At 39.5% G+C, this 21,355-nt stretch overlaps 1 protein-coding gene and 1 long non-coding RNA gene across 2 annotated transcripts; one reads left to right on the top strand and one right to left on the bottom strand.

The window, feature by feature from the left end:
* Positions 1–1,212: 1,212 nt before the first annotated feature.
* On the bottom strand, positions 1,213–2,030 carry LOC146582815 (uncharacterized). Its single transcript, XR_014894517.1, has 2 exons — positions 1,896–2,030; positions 1,213–1,431 (listed from the first exon to the last, which is right to left on the bottom strand). It is a non-coding gene; the product is annotated as an uncharacterized LOC146582815 (long non-coding RNA).
* On the top strand, positions 1,970–19,344 carry slc7a10a (solute carrier family 7 member 10a). Its single transcript, XM_085293037.1, has 11 exons — positions 1,970–2,168; positions 6,552–6,756; positions 8,308–8,459; positions 14,219–14,344; positions 14,531–14,684; positions 14,773–14,896; positions 15,879–15,982; positions 16,109–16,205; positions 16,303–16,452; positions 17,390–17,567; positions 17,666–19,344. Exons 1-11 carry the CDS (start codon positions 2,063–2,065, stop codon positions 17,761–17,763), a joined length of 1,494 nt encoding a protein of 497 aa, XP_085149163.1. The 5' UTR covers positions 1,970–2,062; the 3' UTR covers positions 17,764–19,344.
* Positions 19,345–21,355: the final 2,011 nt, after the last annotated feature.

Below are 21,355 nucleotides of genomic sequence, written 5' to 3'. Positions count from 1 at the left end.
GTATGTGTGTGTGTGAGTGTGAACAGGTGAATGAGAAAGTGCCTTAAAGTAAGTATAGCACATGCACTATCCCCTGGATTTGGATGCTCTTGTACATATGTGTACATTAATAACATTTATAGCAGGTATCAGTAATGCTTGAGGTCACATGAGTAGAAAGTCTTCTTTTTAGTGTAATTAGGAAGAGAGTGAGGAAGATCTAAGAAGGAATCCAGTCACCCAATCACCAAAAACATCTGTTTGGGTAAGGACTTTTATTTCCTTTGCATATAACAGCTGTAAGCACTAATTCTGCAGATGTGAACCACTAGAATGAGCCTTGTATGGTCTTTCAAGTTAACCTTAAAAAATGATTTGGGTGAAATCCTAACCAAAAAATGTGATTTACACCAATGCTAAATTCACAGTCTGACTGAAGATGGATTTCTTAACCCCACGACCCAGATGATGACGTGACGTTACTGAGTTTTGATTTTTCTGCTGTCACAAGCATTGCCTTTAAATTTTCTTTTCTTTTTTTGGAATTACTTTTCATTGTGTATCTTCTGTGATTTGATGCATTTCTTTCTTCCTTGTTTGTTTCCCCTGCCTGCCTTCCCTCCTTTTTGATTGTCTACTCTGTCTTCATCGTTTTTCACTTGTGGTCTATTGCTCCATTGTGCCTGTGCCTTGTTTTCCATATATCCTCTTGCCTATTGTGAGCTCCTCTTGTTGCCTTCCATGTGTCCTGTCATTCTGTTTGCTCTGGATTTCTGCTTTGTGTTCCCTTTCTTAATTTTTTTTTCTGTGTTTGGACTTTTGCCAGTAAAAGTCTTTACATTTTTTAATGTTAATTGCTGATTTTAGTACACAACACGTGTGTAAGTTAGCGTTGTACCACAGGGCATGAAGAAAGCAAAATGTCAAATAATCTAATCTCAATAGCTAGTGTTTGATCAGGGATATTCTAAAGTTCAATACCTACTGACTGATGTGATATGTGGTGACCTTTCTATACACAAAGGGAATGAGCAGAGGATCAAATTACAATAGTCTGTAGGGAAAGGGATTTCACCTAATTGACTCTGATGGGACTAATAAGGTTGCTTGCACTGGACTATTTTTACCAAAGTAGGACAGGCTTTCATTTAAAGTATTCACCTCATGAGTACAGTCTAGCACAAAAGTGCTAAACCATTTCTTTATATATTTCAATAAACATACTAACAATAATATAATAACAAATTTATTGGGAAAAAATAGTTTGTGGAATATTAATGAGCTTAAAGGTCCATGTTTGATATGATCACCTTTATTTTTCAATAGAGCCTGAGCTCCCTGTGAAAGTGTTCTTGTCATTTCTTTCAATAATCTTCAGGAATAGATCTCCGGGCTTCTTGAAGGACATTCCAGAGCTCTTCCTTGGATGTTGGCTGCCTTTTGTTCAGTTCTCTGTCAAGATGATCACATATAGGAATGTCATTAATGACAGATAGTGCTCAACTATATGCTTTTCTATCCAGGTTGATTTTTACTGCATTTACTGCATATGTTTGGGGACCATTGTTTTGATTCATGCTCAATCATCGAGGTAGGGAAATCCCAAAAAGTTGATTCTGTTCATCTGGACGTAGCGTTTTCACTCATCCAAGCGACTTCTTCAGTCTCAAGACTAGTCAAAAAATGTCCAACAAAACTTTTTGTTTTGTTTTTTTAAAGACTTCCAGAAAGCCTGGAGAACTATTGCGAAACTAAAATATTTGACCCCTTCGAAGCAAAATATATGTAAAGAAAAAAGTAAAGTATGTGCTTGTCCAGATTCACAAATCTAACCACAATATTCTACAAACACATTCATCGAACAATTTTATTTAAAGTGGACTGGTTCCCTATTGCCTACGCCAGCACTCACTTACCTGAGTCAAGGTTGGGGTTTGAGAGGTGGATCGCATTGTACGCATGCGCATTTCCTGCTTCATCTGTGGGATGTTATAAGGGCAGCCCGTAAAGCGGAGCTTGGTTCAGTCGGAAGCATCTGGACCGGACCGAGGCTACCAGGAAGCCCATTTGCAAGGCGGAGGAGATGGAGGACAAAAAGAAAAGAAAGAAGAATGAAGACTCCTCCAATAGCGACAGAGTCACCCTGAAAAAAGAAATTGGACTTCTGAGCGCTTGCGCTATTATCATCGGTGAGTGTGTGACAGCTTTTGTTATACGTGCTCAACTCACGGAGAGTGTTTCGAAGTGATGAATTCTGCGATAAGGAAAAAACTGACGAGGAAACGTGACCGAACGGAAAGCTTATAACGTGGCTGATGTACAGTTACTCTTTCTCTGTCAAGGTTAGAGTATAATTACACACAGTGTGAGTCACTCACTGTACGTATGAGCTTTTATTCTAGTCCGTTCTTTTATTCTACGTATTATATTTGCTGTACGGACACTATAAAGACTAAGATGTGACTTTTCTTTTAGACGTGGTTCGTGACTGTCTGACTCTAAGAATGAATAGCTGGAAAGTCGCCGTTACGCACGCACGCTCTGATGTATGAATGCAGGGTTCTGAGCTTTGTGTGGAAACTGTTGCATCAGTCTGAGTGGTCTGAATATGAGCGTGCATACGTGGCTGGATGATCTAAAGCTGAACTTGACAGACACGCAGAACCGGCACATCTCCCACGTGCTTCAGTGGGAGAGTTTACTGTTACCATTGTAGCATTGTCCTCGGATAGTCTACTGACTAAACCAAGGCATTAATATCGTTAATTTCAGTAACCTTATCATACCAGTTACATCATAAAATACGCTTATACTGCAGACAATGAATTTTACTTTACACGTGCATCTGCAAAAATTGGATAACTGTCAAAATACAGGAAGTTGCAGTGCTGTTTGTAGTTTCCTCCAAAATCTGATGTTGCATTTTACATATCCCTTACAGTAAGTGTACATAAGGAAATGGTCGGTAAATTTAACATATACTCTTTTTATAGACTTCTACACTATTCTAGTGTTCAATTCAATCTGCAATGAATCCTGTCACGAAAATATTTTATTGTATTTCAGAACCACATGTTGCAGGGTAGGGTTTTGGCAGTGGCAATCAGTGGCTTCAATAACAGTTCCTCATTTTTGTACATTTGTTGTGGTAAATATAAAAATTAGTCTTAATGAGTGGAAAAAAATTACTAACCAACAAATAAAAAGGGAAATGTTTATCACTGGGACAAATGGTTTTTGCAGTTCAGTGAAAGGTGGAATTCTGCGACAGTCAAGAGGCTACAAAGGAACCAGTTAATAGTTTGCCTTTTAAAAATATTTTCAGTTCAACAGTTCATCTTCATAGCCATGCTCACATCTAATGTGCTCTGATAGAAATGAGATGTAATTGCAGTTAATGTTATTTCTGCAAATTTTGCGTTTGACTCACTTTTTTTCCTTCAGTATAATGCTTTATTTAGTCCATATTTGTGAAATTATTTTGTTATCAGAGTTGAAGTAATATTAAAGTATTATAAAGATTTAATGTATTTGGTGTGAAAGACTTCCTGTATCTGGCAGTGCAGCTGAATGAGTGTATGAGAAAAAGAGCTCCGCTGCCTGCCTAGTGAGTGGTGCATCGGGTGGGCAACAACTCAAGTGGTCATTTGGCATGAAGTAAAGTCCTTTGCCAAGTTCAAAATAAACTAGCAGGTGAGCACAGCAGATCACCACTCTTACACCCACATCACAGAGGGGTGTAAGAGTGTCCTGGGTTCAAACCTGGGTATGGAACTGACCGCTAGAGCTTCTTTCTCCCAGAGCTCTAGTTTCTCCTGGTACTGAGAAACACTTTCTGGATTCATGTTGCTCATATAAGGCAAGGACACTCACACAAATAAGAAGACATAACCAGTCATCCCTGTCATCCCATTTCAGAGAGTGTGGGATTTTTGGTCTAAGGAAATCTAGAGTCACCACTCTTCCACTTTCCACCACGATCAGTAATGAGAGAGCCTTTTGCATCTCTCTGAAATTTGATCACAGGCTCTTTACAGACTGGTGCTGATCAACAAGTGTTGTGTCATAACCTATCAAAAACACAGAAATGTGGTCCACAAAGATAATGCATTGTAAGTGGTAAGCCTGTAAGTGCTCCGGGCTGGAAAAGAGATGGAGACACAGTGCATACTCTGCAGCCCTGCTTATCCTGGATGTTTGCTGGTAAGCGTTTAAGCTGATCAGATTGGGAAGGCGTTTACATACTGCACACACACAAAGATTTTCATAATTACATGTTAATGTGGCAGGTCTGTAATCATTTAAGAAACTGGTGTTGGATTTCTTCAGGTAATATGACGATTGACTGCTCATTTTTCTTCTACATTAATATTTTAAGATTAAAATAAACGCTCAGATCAGCTTAGCATAATGCTGAACTCTTGCCACAAGCACAGATGGAGGAAAGCCTGTACAGCCAGTACACACAGGCAACTTGAGTCATGCTACTACCCACCAGATACAGCCTACTCACATTGCATTTCATATGCCTTGTTCTAGTAATATAGACTGCTGAAGCTGTCAGCAGGGAAGCCTTCAGGTAGCTACTGATTACCACTGGTTACACTTACAGTTAGACAATACTCCACAACTATCAAATGTCCTGTATTATTAATCTCTAACCACACTGAATATACTTTTCTGCAATTGCTCACTTGCTATTAGTCGTGACATTAATCACTATTTTCATGCCACCAGCTTCATCATCGCTCACCGCTTTATCGTAGTAGTACAAGTTCCCCTCCGTTAGAAGGTATTATACATGCAGCATTACAAAAAAACCCACATAATATGAGACATTCTTCATTTTCCCTTTTGCACAGGAGATTTGGAGTATTTGCTTGTATAAAATGGTGAGCAATGTGAGGTCATTTTGAGAAAATTTCTCAGAGATGGTGCTGGGATATGATGCAGAGAGGGTCAGTAGGCCTGTGACTAACAGTTTCAGCTGTAGTGCCAAACTTTATGACATAACAAACACAACACTTGCATTATGTAACAGCTCTGCATCTCACAGTGGCCTCCACAATCAGATCAGACAATGAAAAATGCGTTCCTCAGATCTCATTGCTGGATCTGCATCATTAGGGAGCATTTGGGGCCATAGTGTGCCTCTGGGTTTTAATAGTTTCTAAAAGATTTACAGTTGACAGGGTCATATTTTATTGTGAGGACTCAATTCTTCTCACACTTTTCCAAAGAGGACAAAGACTTGAAGGACAGTACAAACAATGTTTTGCTGTGACAGCTGCTGTTTGGTTACTTTGTTATGTGTGCTAGCTTTTGTTTTGTCGTTTTTTTGGTAGGGGTGAGGGCATGTAAATGTCAGACTGAGTCTGAACTTGCTTATTAGTATGTGCCTGAGCCAACCAAGCTGTCAGAGAACCTTTATTTGTTCTTGTTAGGGAGTCAGCTGAGCCTGATTTTTAATGAGTCACATTTTAATGAGCCTGGACTAAATTACTTTATTATCTTATTAAATATACTAGTTATTTGTATAAATGAAATTGCAGCTTTATGGATGGTTTCACCTGTATTATCACCAGTATTAAAATATCCTACCGATATTGTGTTGGTCTCTCATGTTCTGCTGAAAGATCTGAACAATCAGGGCATAGACAGAACACCTTTTGCATGTTCAGTGATGTTTAACACTGAAATGTTAGCATCAGATCTGTTGGGTCCACTTGGTTCCATGGATCCATGAATCAGATTTTGTTCATCCTACAGATTTTCATCTGAGTGGGATCTTGAAATTAGAGGCCTGGCTGTTCCTTGGGCCATCCCTAAACAGTTTCTGCATTGTGGTGGGGTACATTGTTCTTCTGCAGGACACTACTACCTTTGAGGAGTGCTGCTTCCTCCGGGGAGTTGTGCAGGATAGGCTCCATCCTCTACACAACCCTGAACTGGATCAACAGTTAAGAAAATGGATGGCTGAAAAATAGAAGAATGCCTGTAGCCACTGTGGCAGAACACTGTACAAACAGCAGCTTTAAATCACTGAGATTAGGCTGTGCATACCATGCAGTCATATGTCAAAGCATTACTATATATAGCTACATTAATCACTAAGTGAAAGCAATAGTCACATGCCTTACTGCAGAAAGAAAATAGTTTTTTCTTTACTTCCCATCATGGCTGTGCTAGTCTTTCCTCTTCACTTTCTCCTTCTCTTTAACTACAGATGTGTGTTGTCCAACTTTAGCAAAAATAGCTTGGAGAGCTACTGTTAGAGTATTGTGACCTTCAAGCCAAAGTTTTAATAAGACTTTTGGAATCGCTTTGATTCTACTTTGTGTTCTTTATTCTGTTACTTTTCTTTTTACCTGAATGTATAAACATCTGACCAAATCATCACCAAACTACAGATAAATGGTAAATGCCATTTGTTCTAAATGTCTGGAGTTTTAAATTGAAGTGTGACAGCTTTGGGAGCACAAACCAATAAAAGCAAATCTTGTGTTACACACAAAAAGAAGTCTTTGATGAATATTTATGTATAAATAATCACTGTAATATTTTCTCCTAAGGGAACATCATTGGCTCTGGGATTTTCATCTCACCTAAAGGAGTGTTGGAGCATGCAGGTTCAGTGGGACTGTCACTCATCGTGTGGGTTTGTGGAGGGGGCATCTGCACCCTTGGGTCCATGTGCTACGCTGAATTGGGTGTCACCATCCCAAAGTCTGGAGGTGACTATTCATATGTGACAGAAATCTTTGGGGGCCTAGTAGGGTAAGTACTGTCGTTGTCATTTTTCTAGATGCATTTTTTAAAATACAGATGTTCCTAAACTGCAGTAGCAGCTTGTTGCGTCTTTCCCCCTGAATTATTTTTCCTCATATGAATTATATTGCAACAGTCCAATGGGCGTGTTGGCTTTGAACCAATCATCTGTGAGCGTCTTATGACTTTCAGAGGTCATGTGGTGTGTCAGCTGATCATAGAGCGGCATTCTAAGTCTGAGAAGGTCAAACTTGTTATATACTGTGCCAGCCTTCAGAAGCATTTCTGTGAAAGTAGTTCAGTCTGACTTTCTCTGTTCGGTTATTTTGCAACTATGAATGAAGCAAGTACCACAAAGGATTAAACACAGGAGCAGCAGCAAACGACTCAAAAATGTTAAAAACAGCAGAAAGTAAGAACTAGTGTAGGAGTTTTTGAATTACAGTTGAATACCAACACAGAAAGAATAAGAAGGGAACAAGCAACAAAAAGCACTCACTCTGGAGGTGGAATTAAAGTTTTCATTATGTTTTCAACTTCCAACGCACCAATAGTAAAATTCTGGAGTTACTTGAGTTTGAAAAAAACTCCCCCAAAGCCTTACATGTCCAAAGTATGTGCTTAATGGCTTTGGTCCTCTGACGTTTTTAATTTAATAAAATCATCAGGTCAATGCTTCCTTGATGATAACCAAGTATGGCTTGCATTTAGTAAGTGCTTTATGCATGCAAGTACATCCTTTTTTTTCTAAGTTACAACAGTGGTTGTAAAATCTGCTTTAAATGCTGTCAAAAAACGAGTGTCAAACACTGAGTGTTTGCCTGAGCACATCCTCTGCAGCTACAGATGGAACGCTGAAGCTCCTGCTAATGTGCTAGAGCAAAATTTAGTGTTGTGGTCTAGACAACCCAAAATGTGATGTCCACATATGTGGGCGCCAGGTCGTAGGAGGTTAAGTAAAGACCCAACTTCTACAGTGATGTTGTTTTGCTGACAGGTTTAAGTATAGGTGTGACTGTAAAGCTGGGATGGAATCAAAGACAGTATAAAAGACTGACCTAACATCCAGGTCTGAAAAGTGAAACCACCAACCTTTCTGCAACCTCTGTGGTTGCAGAAAGACTTAATGGTCTTCAACTGTCTTGTTCTGTGCCAGAGTAAACCGTTTCCTGATCACTTTCTGGGTCTAGTTTCTGGTTTCAGGTCATAATTAAACAATAAGTTATTTTTTTAATGTTTTTTTTTACAGTCAGCAAGGAGGATTATCCAGGGTACCATCACTGGGTAACAAATCAATCACCAGCTGTTCACCAGTGAGTTGGGTGCAAATGCTCAGCTCAAGTTGTTTAAAAAGCATCACCAATATGACATCATGGCAGCTATGTCTATTTTTTATACAGTTTATTGAATATGGAATAATGTTATAAGAGCAGTGAAAGTCCCTTCCTTGTCAAAATAACTGCCCACAAGTGACAGCCCCCCCCCTCTCCACTTAGTCTCAAGTTATTACACTGAACTTTATTCTAAATTGAAATCCCGTTCTGTCTCTTCATCCTTTAGATTCCTGTTGTTATGGAGCGCTGTCCTCATCATGTACCCAACCACGTTGGCCGTCATTGCGCTCACCTTCTCCAATTACGTCTTGCAGCCGGCCTTTCAGCACTGTTTTCCTCCGTTCATCGCCACCAAACTTCTCGCAACAATTTGTGTCTGTGAGTCACCAGCAGCCTTAGAAACTCTATTTATCTATTCCATGATAGTTTAAGTAAATGTTTATTCTAGTTTAGTGTTGTCCTTTACGTCTTATCTCTCTTTGATTTTCCACTGAACAGTTTTTAGAACTGTCCTGCCAGGGTAAACATTGTTGCTAATGCTAAGCACATGGTTCTTGATTCCAAACAAACTGAAGCATCCAGTGCAGTAAAAGATCTTTTTTTTTTCAAGAACAAGATAAGGAGACATTCTTTGCTTTTTATTAAATATAAAGTCACACACTCTGCCACAGAGGAATTCTTCAGGTCAGCATTTCAAATGCAAGACCTTGGCAGTATTTCTTTCCTGTTTTGCTTCTGAAATACAGTCAGTCATCTTGTTCTACAGCAGCAGGCCACAACTTGCTGTAAAATTGCTAATTATGTATTTAAGAATACAGTTGTTGCCCTCAGGTTTTTGAGAGCAAAATAGCTTTGACATTCATACAGCTTGCAATACACCATGGGAACTGGGAGTGCTTAACATTCCACCTCAGGAACGCAACATTTTCTGAGTTTACTTCAACTCTGATAAGCCTGAATTTTGACTGTCCATTTATGATTAATGATTAATAATGGATAAATGCTTTCCTTAGCATTTCCATAGTGGCAAGCTGATTGGTTGCTGGCCAGATTTTTCAGGTGGCATGGAATAAACAGATGAGTGGTTGACAGATTTGTTGCTCTTCTGCGTGACTGCATGTGTGTGGCCTATGCCTGTGTCATCATGACAAACTAGTTCACAGTATCACACTTCAGACCTGCTGTTGTCTTCAACATGCAAGTCATCTGACTGAATGAGCCAGAGTGACTCCCAGTGAGGTAAACATCAGACCAAGCATCTGCTTCCAAAGCAACATAAAAAGCAACTGATCTTAAAGAAAAATATCTATTTTAACTTGCACTTGTACATATATTTCCAAAATACTGTTGCTCCTATATACGATGTTCCTATAAATGACTGTTTGGAAGACAAATAATAACAAGGAAAAAGGTACTTCCATCTTAGGCAAGTTTGTGCATTTACCAAAGTAAACCAGACTAATCAAACCAAATCAAATCCATTTCCTGCGGTGGCTTAAAGAAATGTGATTCTGTGACACTTCAGTGTGCTCAGGGCTGTCATTGTCATTTGATAATTCCACAAGAAATGTTATGCTCTATCTCCAGCCTCTAATCTGATCAGTTGGGGTATCTGTATTTAAATAGCCAGTGGCCCAAGCAGACCTTGCATGTATCCGATCCACAAACCAGCCAGTTTGGTCCTGTCAGAACCGGATGGAGAAGGGGAAACGGGATAGACGGGGAGTGGGATGGTTGGCTTCGTATGTGGGTGTGTGCGCACGTCAGGCTTAGCATTTGCTGAGTACCCTCTACTATTTATGGCAACAGAATCCTACAACTGCTGCCTACTTTGGGCAAGGGACACTGTGCGAGTGGGTTTTTGTGTTGTATTCTAGAGTGTGGTGTGTGTGTGTGTGTGTGTGTGTGTGTGTGTGTGTGTGTGTGTGTGTGTGTGTGTGTGTGTCTCAGTATCAGTGTCAGAATACATAATGGTGCCAGTCTTTGTGGACACTGCTAATGAGAGGGTGTGTCTACACTATTGTGCATTGTTACTGTCACAGGGCACCATGGAAATAGGAAAAGCGCAGAATACCTTTCACATCAATAATGATGGAAGTCCCCATTGGCCAGCCAGACATTCGAGTCAGATGTTTGATGTTTCTATTGGCTAGCTGGTTCGACCCCTGTCCTCCAATCTGGTCTATGGCATCACACTTGAGACTTAAAGTCACAGAAAGATTGTAGTCACCCGTCTGTGATCAGCAGTTATGCAAGCTTCATATCTTATGAAACTCAATCAGTCTGTGAGGAGAGAAAGTGTCAGACGTCTGATGACAGATGGAAAACATATTATTCTGAACCCTAAAAGAATCATCTATGTACAGTTGAAGCCCTTTCATTGTAGTTCCATCCACCTTAAAAACCAAAGACAGGTGCATGTAAATGAGCAGCATCATATCAGGCAATTGGCAACACAGGTAGTCGATAGGAAGGGATAAGAAAAGAAAAAGTTCAAGTTACCTGTGAAGGATAAAGTAAATATTTCATCACTTTCCAGCACCAGAATTAATGTGTTATATTTTCTTGCTGTGCTGAGTCTTCGTGAGGGTGCTCTTAAGTTCACTGAACTTTTCTTAGTTGAGGGTTTATGAATGTGAGTCAGCCTAGTTATGTTTCCCCCCTCCTTCCTATCCTGCTGAGCATACTGCTCTAGAGTCACAGGGTGACCCAGGCGTGTGTGTGTTGGTGAAAACCAGACAGGTCCAGTTGTAAGCTGGCTGTGTTCTTCTAAGAATAGGCACACTCGACAGCCCACAGCAGCACAGCCATGCACGCTCATTTATCCTGCAGTTTAGTTTGTCATCTGCTGATCAGTTTCACTAAAAAGAAAGAAAAATTCATTTTCCAGCAGTCAACACTGTTTTATATTCTTTATGGTCAGTATTTGCATAGCGCTTTACTTGATCCTAAGGACCCCAAAGCGCTTTACACTATACACAATCATCCACCCATTCGCACACTGGTAATGGCAAGCTACAGTGTAGCCACAGCCGCCCTGGGGCGCACTGACAGAGGCAAGGCTGCCGGACACTGGCGCCACCGGACCCTCTGACCATCACCAGTAGGCAACGGGTGAAGTGTCTTGCCCAAGGACACAACGACCGAGACTGTCAGAGCCGGGGCTCGAACCGGCAACCTTCCGATTACAAGACGAACGCCCAACTCTTGAGCCACGATCGCCCCGTATTCTTTAAATATTTCTTTAAATTGTAAAACACTGTAACTTGTCTTATGGAGCCATCATCATTAATTTTATACTCAATCCCACAAAACAGTCACTATAAATGTGATGTTTTTATTTCAAAGGCCAAGAGAATATTCCAGCAAGAAGTCTGTGTTAGTCCATTATTGTGTTGGTACAGTAGGGAGAAGTTTCACGTTATGTCTCAATCACTGGTTCAGATCATTGACTTCAATTTATTTCAAAAAAGAAGACTGTAAAATTGTTTTCAGTAAAAGTGGAAATACCATTTCTATTTATTTTACTATGTGTACTACAATCTGAACTACTGCTCTAAACGTTCGTGTATCAACTGTGTATTAATTCTTTCTCATTATTTGGAAAATGGAGCCCCCCATAGAGTCAGAACAACTATGAGCATAACGTAGACACAAATTAAGAAAGCACACAAGTATGTTAGCTCAGAATAAAAATGTCATGCACAAATTCTATTTTAGTGTGGCTGAGCGAGTTTAGTTCAGGCTTCCTCTGAACCCTTGAACACACTGGATGTTTTATTGAATGCTGCACAAAACTCATTTAAAATTCGATTGAGGGCTCATGGTGAATCATCAGACTAGCGGCTGCCCTAAAGACAGAACAAACCAGAGTGGCTCAGAAGAACAAAATGTCACTATCGTTGTAGGGGATGGAAAAACTGTCACACGTTGGACAAATGACATGATTCTTCCAGTGTATGGTAGGCATCAAACGCCAAGAAGAATGTCATGTTTACACAGAGCTCTGTAATGGCCTTAGAGGAATTTTGGATTTAATTTTATTATGTTGCTAATTCTCCAGCTGAAAACAAAATCACAAATGTTTTATAGCTAGAAAAACTATTAAGCCAACAGTTCCACAAGTGTACCATGGCACAAGAATTGGGGTACGGTATTGTGGATGCTTGCATAGTCATTTTGTTCTTGGTTTCAGAATTGTTTTACCCCTATTCATTATTCATTTAGAATTTTTCCTCAAAGCCCATTTAATCTCCTCCATATAACATATGTAATTACATTCTTTCCTCTCTATCTGTAACTTTCAGCATCCTTTTTTAGATCTCATAGGTCTCCTCGTTGAAGATTTTGTTATCAGATATTTTGTGATGTATAGACAGGACTGGGGAGTTTTTGCCAGTGTGGTGACTCCTGAGTCCAGATCCTGGACCAGGAGGAGGCGTTCCTGAGGTTAAAGCCTGCTGATAAATCTGCAGTGAGTTGGGGTCAGAATCCATTAAGACTTAAAGTGGTAATTAGTTAGTATTCTAGAGCTGAGGCAGCCTTCAATAGAAGCAGTGACAGCAGGACACAGATTTACCTGCACTGTCACATTCAAAGCCACTGGCACCTCCTTCCTGTCAGGGTTAGAATAGAGGAAAGTTGGGGGAGGTCGTAGTGGGGGTTCATGCAGGAACACAGAAACGGAAATTCATGTAACACTCCAAGGGTAATTGACTATAAAACACAGCAGTGTTGTAGGGGAGAGAAAGCTCTGCCCGGTGCCTCCAAAACCTCTTGCCAAAAATTCACACGTGTGTGTATATACGTCTGTGCCTCTGCCAGCGGAAGCAGCTTGTTCAGATTTCTGTGGTGGGAGGAAAACTCTAGCCCTAGTGATGGATGACATGGTCACTGCTAGGTCACTAGAGTGGGTGTTAGTGGGTAAAAGAGAGAAGGAAAGAAGTGTCAGAAGAGAGAAGGTGAAATATGAGCCAAAAAAAGAATAGGTCCCAAAAAAAAAAGAATGAAATGAATGAATAACTAGATTATCTTCCTTTAATACACCCCGAGGGCTCAACTGTTTCCTAATCTCCATGTTCTCATTTTAAGACACCTGCAATTCTGAGGGCATGTGAAACACAAGCAACAGATAAGTGGACTATAGAGACGCTGTGAAGATAACTGGAGTTGACAAAAAAGTGGACATACCCTGGCTGGGAAGCTTTTCCTGCCTGACAACTCTCATCCTGCTTGTAAAGTTATCACTGATTTCCACCCAATAAACCCATCACTAATATTTTTATGTGATTTATTTGGATGTCACTATTATTTATGTTGTGCATAGCTCTGGGCAAACGACTTTAAAGTATCAGAAATGTTTGGAAGTCATAAGCATGTTATAGCCTGGCTCAAAGAGTGTGACATGAAATTAGAGACAACACAAGAAGTAACTAAGAAAATGGGGATTTAATCAAACAAGGATCTTTGTCATTTGGAAGATAATGAATTTGTTGAGCCAGTAGTGTTAAGTATGTAAGGAGAGGTGGGATTGAATTCGGAGAGCAAAACAAATCTAAAGAGTATTTGGAAGAATGAAGGAAAGAGCCTGGAAGACGAGGATGCCAGAGTAAAAGAATGAGCACACTGTGCAGGTGTAGCTCGTGCATCTGATCTGCACCCGCAGTAGAGCACTTGAAGTGCTTTCAGAACAGCACAAAAAAGAAGACAGAAAATACCTAGTCCCTGAGTAGCCTAGGAGTTTAGAGGAACAATAACAGTATTGTTTGACGTATTTGTAGGTCTCCGTTTTCTTTCTTTTGCTTGTAAGCGCAACTGAGAGACATTTGTGCTTGGCTGATTTGGCTCTCTTGGAATTGGGCCATTCGATACTATGTTGGCTTTCACAAAAATACCCTCAAAACTTAGTGATAATGTCAAGGTCAGCAGCCTAGAGGAGAGCAGGGCCACACATGTGCAGTTTACACAAGCAGGAAATAGAAAGTAGGGATTGAGAGAGAGTAATTTGCAAATTTAAATGTGTTGTTGACGTGATGCTTTGCATGAAATACACAAATACCTGTGAATAAACCTTTAACTTTTTTTACGTAAAACTTTAATGATTTTTCTGCTGTGTGTGTTTGTGTGTATATGTGCAGTATTCCTGACCTGGGTGAACTGCTCCAGTGTGCGTTGGGCGACAAGGATCCAGGACATTTTCACTATAGGAAAACTTCTCGCGCTAGTTCTCATTATAATAGTAGGACTTGTCCAAATTTGTAGAGGTAAACACACAGACATGTGCACACATGCATAAAAAATGTTTTTCAGTAATTGGTAACAGTAATTTCTGTGCTCTGGACATGTTTCATCTGCTCTCTGGTTTTATTGCATTAAAATGATTAGTGATGAACCAACAATTATTTTACGGTTTTTATTTGCTCGTTCTATATTTCTCATCTTTCATCCAGGTCATTACGATGCCCTGCAGCCCAGTGCGGCCTTTGAATTCAGTCAGGACCCCTCAGTGGGACAGATAGCGCTGGCCTTCCTCCAGGCCTCCTTTGCCTACAGCGGCTGGAATTTCCTCAACTACGTCACAGAGGAGGTCGTAGAGCCGCGCAAGTACGATATGCATAAGCAAAGCTAGCAGACACACCACAAGTTTTTCTTAAGTTCTGCCCCATATCATTAATATTTTTCCTGTCATCAGGAACCTGCCCCGTGCCATCTACATTTCCATCCCACTGGTGACCCTTGTCTACACTATGACCAACATTGCCTACTTCTCCTCCATGACCCCAGAGGAGCTCCTCAGCTCTAATGCTGTGGCAGTGGTGAGCAGCTCTCCAGCGCCATGACTGGATATTTTACAAACCCAGTTCTGAAAAAGCTGAGACACTGTGGAAAATGTAAAACAGAATGCAATAACTGAACCCATGAATCCATATTTTATTCAAAGCAGCACATAGAAAACATAGCAACGGGTTTTAGGACGGGTGGCTCCCAACAAACTAAAAATGAGCCAGTATTTTTCTTAAAATGGGACATTTTCTCAGTTTGAACATTTGAGTCGTTTTCTATGTTCTACTGTGAAAATGTTGTTTTATTAGATTTGCAAATCATAAAACTACTTTTGTTTACAGTGCACACAGTGGCCTCATTTTTGGAATTCAGGCTGTATATTCAAACCTGTTTCAGCTCATATACTGCTAAAGTCAACAGACATTCCAGGCTCCAGTTGTGTATTTGCAATCCTGTCACATGTCGAGCAGCGGTCACTTCAGTCACTGCTTACGCACGCAGTTTTATTTTGCATCATTAATGGTTATTTTAGTTTGGCAAGTAGCAGGTTGCTGGTTTGATTCCAGCCTGAGACATTAATCCCCTTTGGGATTGCATCAGGAATTGCATCCAGCATAAACGTCTGCCAAATCAAACATGTGGAGCCACCTGTTGTGGAGCCCCTTGTAGAGAGGGAGCAACTGAAAGTTGTTGTTTTTTCATCGGTTGTTATTACAAGTCATTGGATTTCAATGACATACCAAGGATCGAGACTGTTATTTCTCGATCTTGAGTTCACGCCTGAAAAACATTGAAAATATACTGTAAAAAATTATATCTCGTACCTACATCGTACCTACATGCATATATAACCGTAGTCTTATAGTGGTATGCAGGCAGGCTGTTAAAAAGGCTATTTAATCTTTCAGTGAATCAATCAATTAGTGCAGTAATCGAGGGGACTGATGAATTAATAAATAATTAATTTAGTCAACATGTCGGTCATCTGGACAATCACGTTTTGTGTTTTTTCAGACATTTGGGGAGAAACTGCTGGGAATGTTTTCCTGGGTGATGCCAATCTCTGTAGCTTTGTCCACCTTTGGAGGAATTAATGGATATTTGTTTACCTCCTCCAGGTACAGCACAAACGCTTTGTCTTGCATTGTACAACACACCAAACCCTAATTTTTACTTATTTTTACTGATGCCCGCTGTTTCCACAAAATAACGTGTATAACATGTGTAAATATGTCTCTCGGTAGATTGTGTTTCTCTGGCGCCAGAGAGGGTCACCTTCCTTATCTGCTGGCAATGATCCACCTAAAAAACTGCACACCAATTCCTGCCCTGCTGCTCTGTGTACGTTTCACACTAACAGGTTTATCCAGCTGTGTAGCTTCAAAACAGAGATTCAGTGCTTTAATTTTCTCTTGTTTGAACCTGTTCTGTCCTACAGTGCTTTGCCACAGTTGTCATCCTGTGTATTGGGGAGACACACAACCTGATCAACTATGTGTCCTTTATCAACTATTTGTCCTATGGGGTAACCATTGCCGGCCTTCTCTACCTCCGCAAGAAAAGGCCCAACCTGGCTAGACCTATAAAGGTATGGCACTTGTTTTATCTGGAGGTATAACTTAACCACAATAAAAGCAGATTATAGTGAGGAATTTAAAAAATGAAAATATTAAAATTATGTAAGGCAGAAAGAAAAAAATAGAAATTTGAAATAAGCTTAAAAAGCTGACAGATTCAAATAAAAGTATTTAATTTTGAATTAAATTATAATAATTAGATTTTTTTTAAACAAAGGCAAATCAATTATAAAATTAAGCTTCCCATTACATCAAATCAATAATTTTTAAAAACTTTTATTCAAAGGCTCTGAACAGTGTGTCAATTTTAATGCATTTAAAACAAAGAAGACAGTGTAATGTATAGACTGGTGATGTAGACATACACGCTAATTTTCATATAGTAGTATATAAAGTAGTCTGCAATGAATGTGTCACAGTAATCTGTGCATTTAGCATAGGAAACTGAGAGCTCCCAGCAGTCTGATTTGTGTACCACTAGATTTTGCCATTTAACAATGAGTTAGCATGCATATTGTTTTGGCGCCCCCTGGTGTCACAAATGGCAGTTACATGACATTAGTTAGTGCACAAATAACATCCACTATTTCCTGTTTTCTGTTTACGTTCATTCTCCTGTATGCCATTCCCTCCAATCGCTCTCTGTTTTTACTTTTATTGTCAAATAAAAGCTGAAAATTAAAATAAAAAGTAAAAACAAACAAATAAGTATTACATTGCAATACATTAAAGCATTAAATTAAATGTCAAAAATTAGTTTTTGATAATATCCCAGACAAATATATGTACATGTTTATATATTTGGATGCTACATGTAGAGACAGTATGGGTTTACAAATGTAAAAAGAAAAAAAAGGTAAGGAAAAAGATAATTATGTTCATTGCAGATAAATCAACATATTTACAGTGGCAAGGGTTTTTGTACAAATGTGTTTTTGTTCTGTGTAGGTGAACCTGTTGATCCCGATCAGCTACCTGATCTTCTGGGCTGTGCTGCTGGGCTTCAGCCTGTACTCTGAACCAGTGGTTTGTGGCCTGGGTATGGTTATCATGTTGACTGGAGTCCCTGTATACTTTGTGGGTGTGCAGTGGAAGGAGAAACCCAAATGGCTCTATAGATTAGTTGGTGAGTTGGTTTTTTCCAGCGTACAGAACATATTAACTATTTATGTCAGCAGTAATTCCATCTGAGTCTGACTGCTCATGATGTCTTTTCTATTGCAGAAAAACTCACGTACAAGGGCCAGAAGGTGTGTTATGTGGTGTTTCCTCAGGATGACCCCTCAGAAACTGAGCCCCTCACTGCCAAAGCTACTGACTGAGGAGTGAAGTCAAACCAGGACTTCCCCTTTTGCATCAACGTCAATACTTCCCGTTTTCGTCTTAAACGTGTTCTTGTTTGGTCAGTGAAGCACGAGGAGAAAGTGTCATATATTTTTGCACAGGTGTGGACTGGATTGGGCTGGCATGGAGCCCATTTTACCCAGTGCATGTGTTTTTAACTTTTTGGTTTTGCTGTCCATCCATTGTCATCACCAGCATGCAAAGTTTTATTTTTCATACAGATCCTTATCCTTTCCCTTCTTACTCAAAGAATCTCCATTCTGTTCCAAGTCTTTTTCTGCTTCACTTCCAGGATGCTTCCAGCATGCTAATGTGCCTTATGAAATATAGACGTGTGTATAGTGTGTTGGTTGTGCGGGTATTTGGAGTGTGTAATGTCTTATATGGAATAAGATAAATATGCAAGCAGTTTCTGCACTTAGCAATACTTCTCTATAACTGCTGCTACTTTGCACTTTGCTTTACTAATTACTCACATGATGCTCACTGTTGATCTGTTGTGGATGAGTAATTTGTTCTGTCTATATCTCTGCCTGGCTACAGAATCTGGCTGTTCTATTTTCTTTCCACCGACTTTTTAAAAAGAATTATGATTATATCACTTTTCCCTCATGAGAGATGCTGTTGCTGCCTTAATGTTTTTATTAGAGACACTCATCTCTTCCAGTTATTTTTAAAAGACGGGCAAGACCATGACTGGTTCTTGCAGGATTTTGTTGCTTCAGCAGTGATTTCATCTCTGGGTTCCCACTGTGAAACCTCTCAAGGTGCTCGACCAGCCAAAACAGTTATTACACTCTTGACCTGTTGTGATACAGTATTTGAGCACTAATGTGTTGTTGCATAACTCTAACAGAATCTGTAATGATTGACAGACGGCTGGCAGTGGATGTTTACTTGAGCTCTCACTTCCCCAAAAGCCACTACAATGACCGTTAACTCAATATCGCTTATCCACTGATCAGCTGACTTAACATGACACTGCTGACATCACAGAGTTGGATTAACATCCTTTTTGTATCCCATGACCTCTTGGACTTCCTGTATTAGTCAACATTGTTGATGTATTATGGCCCAGACCTGGTCAAACTTGCAACCTCAGTAATTTTGCATTTACTGTGGTCCAGGAGATATTGTTGTTGTTGTTGCTACCTTATCGTATTTGAATATTCTCTTAATATCTCTTTTATGTTGTACATATAACAAACAAATGAAGGTTGGGGCCTTTGGCCTTTTAAAATGAAAAGTAAACCAGCAGCTTTGAACTTTATTGAACGTGCAGTCCCTTTCTCAGCCCGTAGCTGCTGGGAACTCCATGAAAAGAGACTCGTGTCTGTCCTGCCATGTCCCGGTGCTTTTAGCTCTGAGAGCTGTAAATACTGTGTGACAAAAATAAACTTTTAAAAACGCACCAGGGGCTTCTACAAAGATGACATTCCTCAAACATGTTGTGGTACATTTGTATACTGTATAATGGGTGTACCTTTGTTTTGTAAAAGACAGAAGTTGTAAATTAATAACAATGTAATTGATCATTAAATATAGCGACTTCGAAGAAACTCAGTGTGTCGTCTCCTCTGTGGGACCCTTTTTAGCACCATCAGGTCAAAAATGGGGATTTCTGTGCTAATTAAGTAAGTCGTTGGTTTTCAAGCTTTTTCTGGCATGACCCACTTCGGAAGCTTGGCAGCTGCTATAATAGGTTTTAGCAAGTTTTCAGCAATTTTTTTTTTCTTAACATATTTTAATGGTTTTGTTTTTCCTCTGGTTGTTCATGGCCCACCTGCAGTGGCTCTGCACCTCACAGTTTGAAGTAAGATCAGTCAAAGGTAACTACTGTGCAAAATAAACTATGTACCAGTAGTACGTTGGTGGTTGCACTTTGAGTAGTTTGATGCCAACAACAGTTTACTATAGTACATTTTACTATGAAAAACCAGAATGCGAGTGACGTAGTAGCTCATCCAGGTACAATCCACCACAGTTTACAGGTTATTGTATCATTTAAAGCACAGAAAAGCAAATTATATGTTTTGTTTTCATTGCACAATCTAATGAGGATAGTTTGTGTGCACATTACGCTCACACATCACATTAACTCACTGGTCTTTTGGCGACGAGTTAAAAAAAAAACATTTTAAAAAAAGAAGAGAAAAAAAACCCCCAGAAAATAAATTTTGAAGTTTATTTATTGCAGGCACAGGAAAATTATGATAAGCAGAAGATTAAACAGAATTTTGGATCTGCAAACCCAACAATGCCATGGCAGCATTTCTCTTGCAGCACAAAATATACAAACATAATTCTCAAAACGTGAGAAACAAACATCATCTTCAGCCTGTGAAGGGAACAAAGCTTCAAACTCAAGTCTCTAATGATGATATTATCAGACAGAAGCTTTCAGCAGAACTTTACTTTCCAGTGGCCACAATCCAGTGTGCTTACCTGTGCACAAAACTATACAAACGTACAGCTATTACTAAAGCATACTGAAGACATTTTGCTAAAGCATAAACGCTGAAATTCAGGGAACAGAAAAGACACACTTATCTAAACTGGCAGATCATAATCATCAACCTAACCACATTAGCAGTCAGTGTAACACAATTTCACTAAAGATTGTACCAAATTACCATGACTCTCCTGAAGCTGATGACTACATCCTGAATAAATCACTACTTAAATACAATGGAAGAAGACCTGAAAGGTTCCCTTTCTCTTACTCTTCGCTGTAATAATCCCAGAGCTGAGATTTCTGACATATTAGTGCACTGTACCTCCAGATCAGTCATATTTAACAATCACATGACATGTATAAAAGAGTGTTGTCTAGACAAAGACAAATCTAATCTCTTCAAACAGGTAAACCACAGAGTTGATTCATAAACCCTCCTTGACCATTGCAACAACAGGGAAACCCCCATTAAGGCGTTTTTAATGCATGTCTCTAAATCACAAAGCAAGATACGCATTTTTTTTCCAGACAGCAGCTAAACGATTTCACTTTAAGCTAAATGAGGACGGATGTTTTTTAAATAGACGTACAAGAGAACACAAGTAAAACATCTGTAAAACTATAAATAAATATAATTAGCTTATTTTTTGATATTTCAAAGAAAGAACTGGAGATGAGAACAGATTATGAGGCAGAAATTAGTTGGAAGGACTATGGAGATATCTCTAATGGCACATAACATATAGCAGCTGTTCTTGGCAAAACTTGTAGGGTAGCATGGCACATTCAGCTCATTTTAAAGAAAAAAAAACAGTAGGAACGATCTAGTTTTTCCACACGAAATGGCATTCTGGTCAATTCTCTTTTGCTCCAAACCCACACTACTTATTGGCTTCTTATTCTTCTAGTATAAATATCCTGCAGCACAAGTGGGAGGGGGGAATCACTGATATTTATAACAAAAGAAGACTGGTACATTCTTTAAAGGTCCAACAGTGATTAGCAAAATGTTACCAGTGTCAAAAAGCAGCCCAGAAACAGGCAATAACTTCAAGGCAGAAAGAGAAACGTAAAGCAAAACTTTGTACAGGTCTCCACTGAAGACTTGAAAATAG

This window comes from Mchenga conophoros, linkage group LG1 (assembly GCF_057382185.1).
Source record: "Mchenga conophoros isolate Kocher_MC1m ecotype Shallow Benthic linkage group LG1, M_conophoros_male_GT1.1, whole genome shotgun sequence".
Taxonomy (NCBI): Eukaryota; Metazoa; Chordata; class Actinopteri; order Cichliformes; family Cichlidae; genus Mchenga; species Mchenga conophoros.
The sequence above is the reverse complement of the archived record's forward strand: the minus strand, read 5'-3'. Positions and strand labels throughout refer to the sequence as shown.

Excerpts from the sequence above, each read along its gene's own strand:
- slc7a10a (XM_085293037.1), top strand. The coding sequence starts at position 2,063 with ATGGAGGACAAAAAGAAAAGAAAGAAGAATGAAGACTCCTCCAATAGC. Across the intron at positions 14,345-14,530 it reads ACTTGTCCAAATTTGTAGAG|GTCATTACGATGCCCTGCAG; the intron begins GTAAACACACAG and ends TCTTTCATCCAG. Across the intron at positions 17,568-17,665 it reads ATGGCTCTATAGATTAGTTG|AAAAACTCACGTACAAGGGC; the intron begins GTGAGTTGGTTT and ends TTTCTATTGCAG.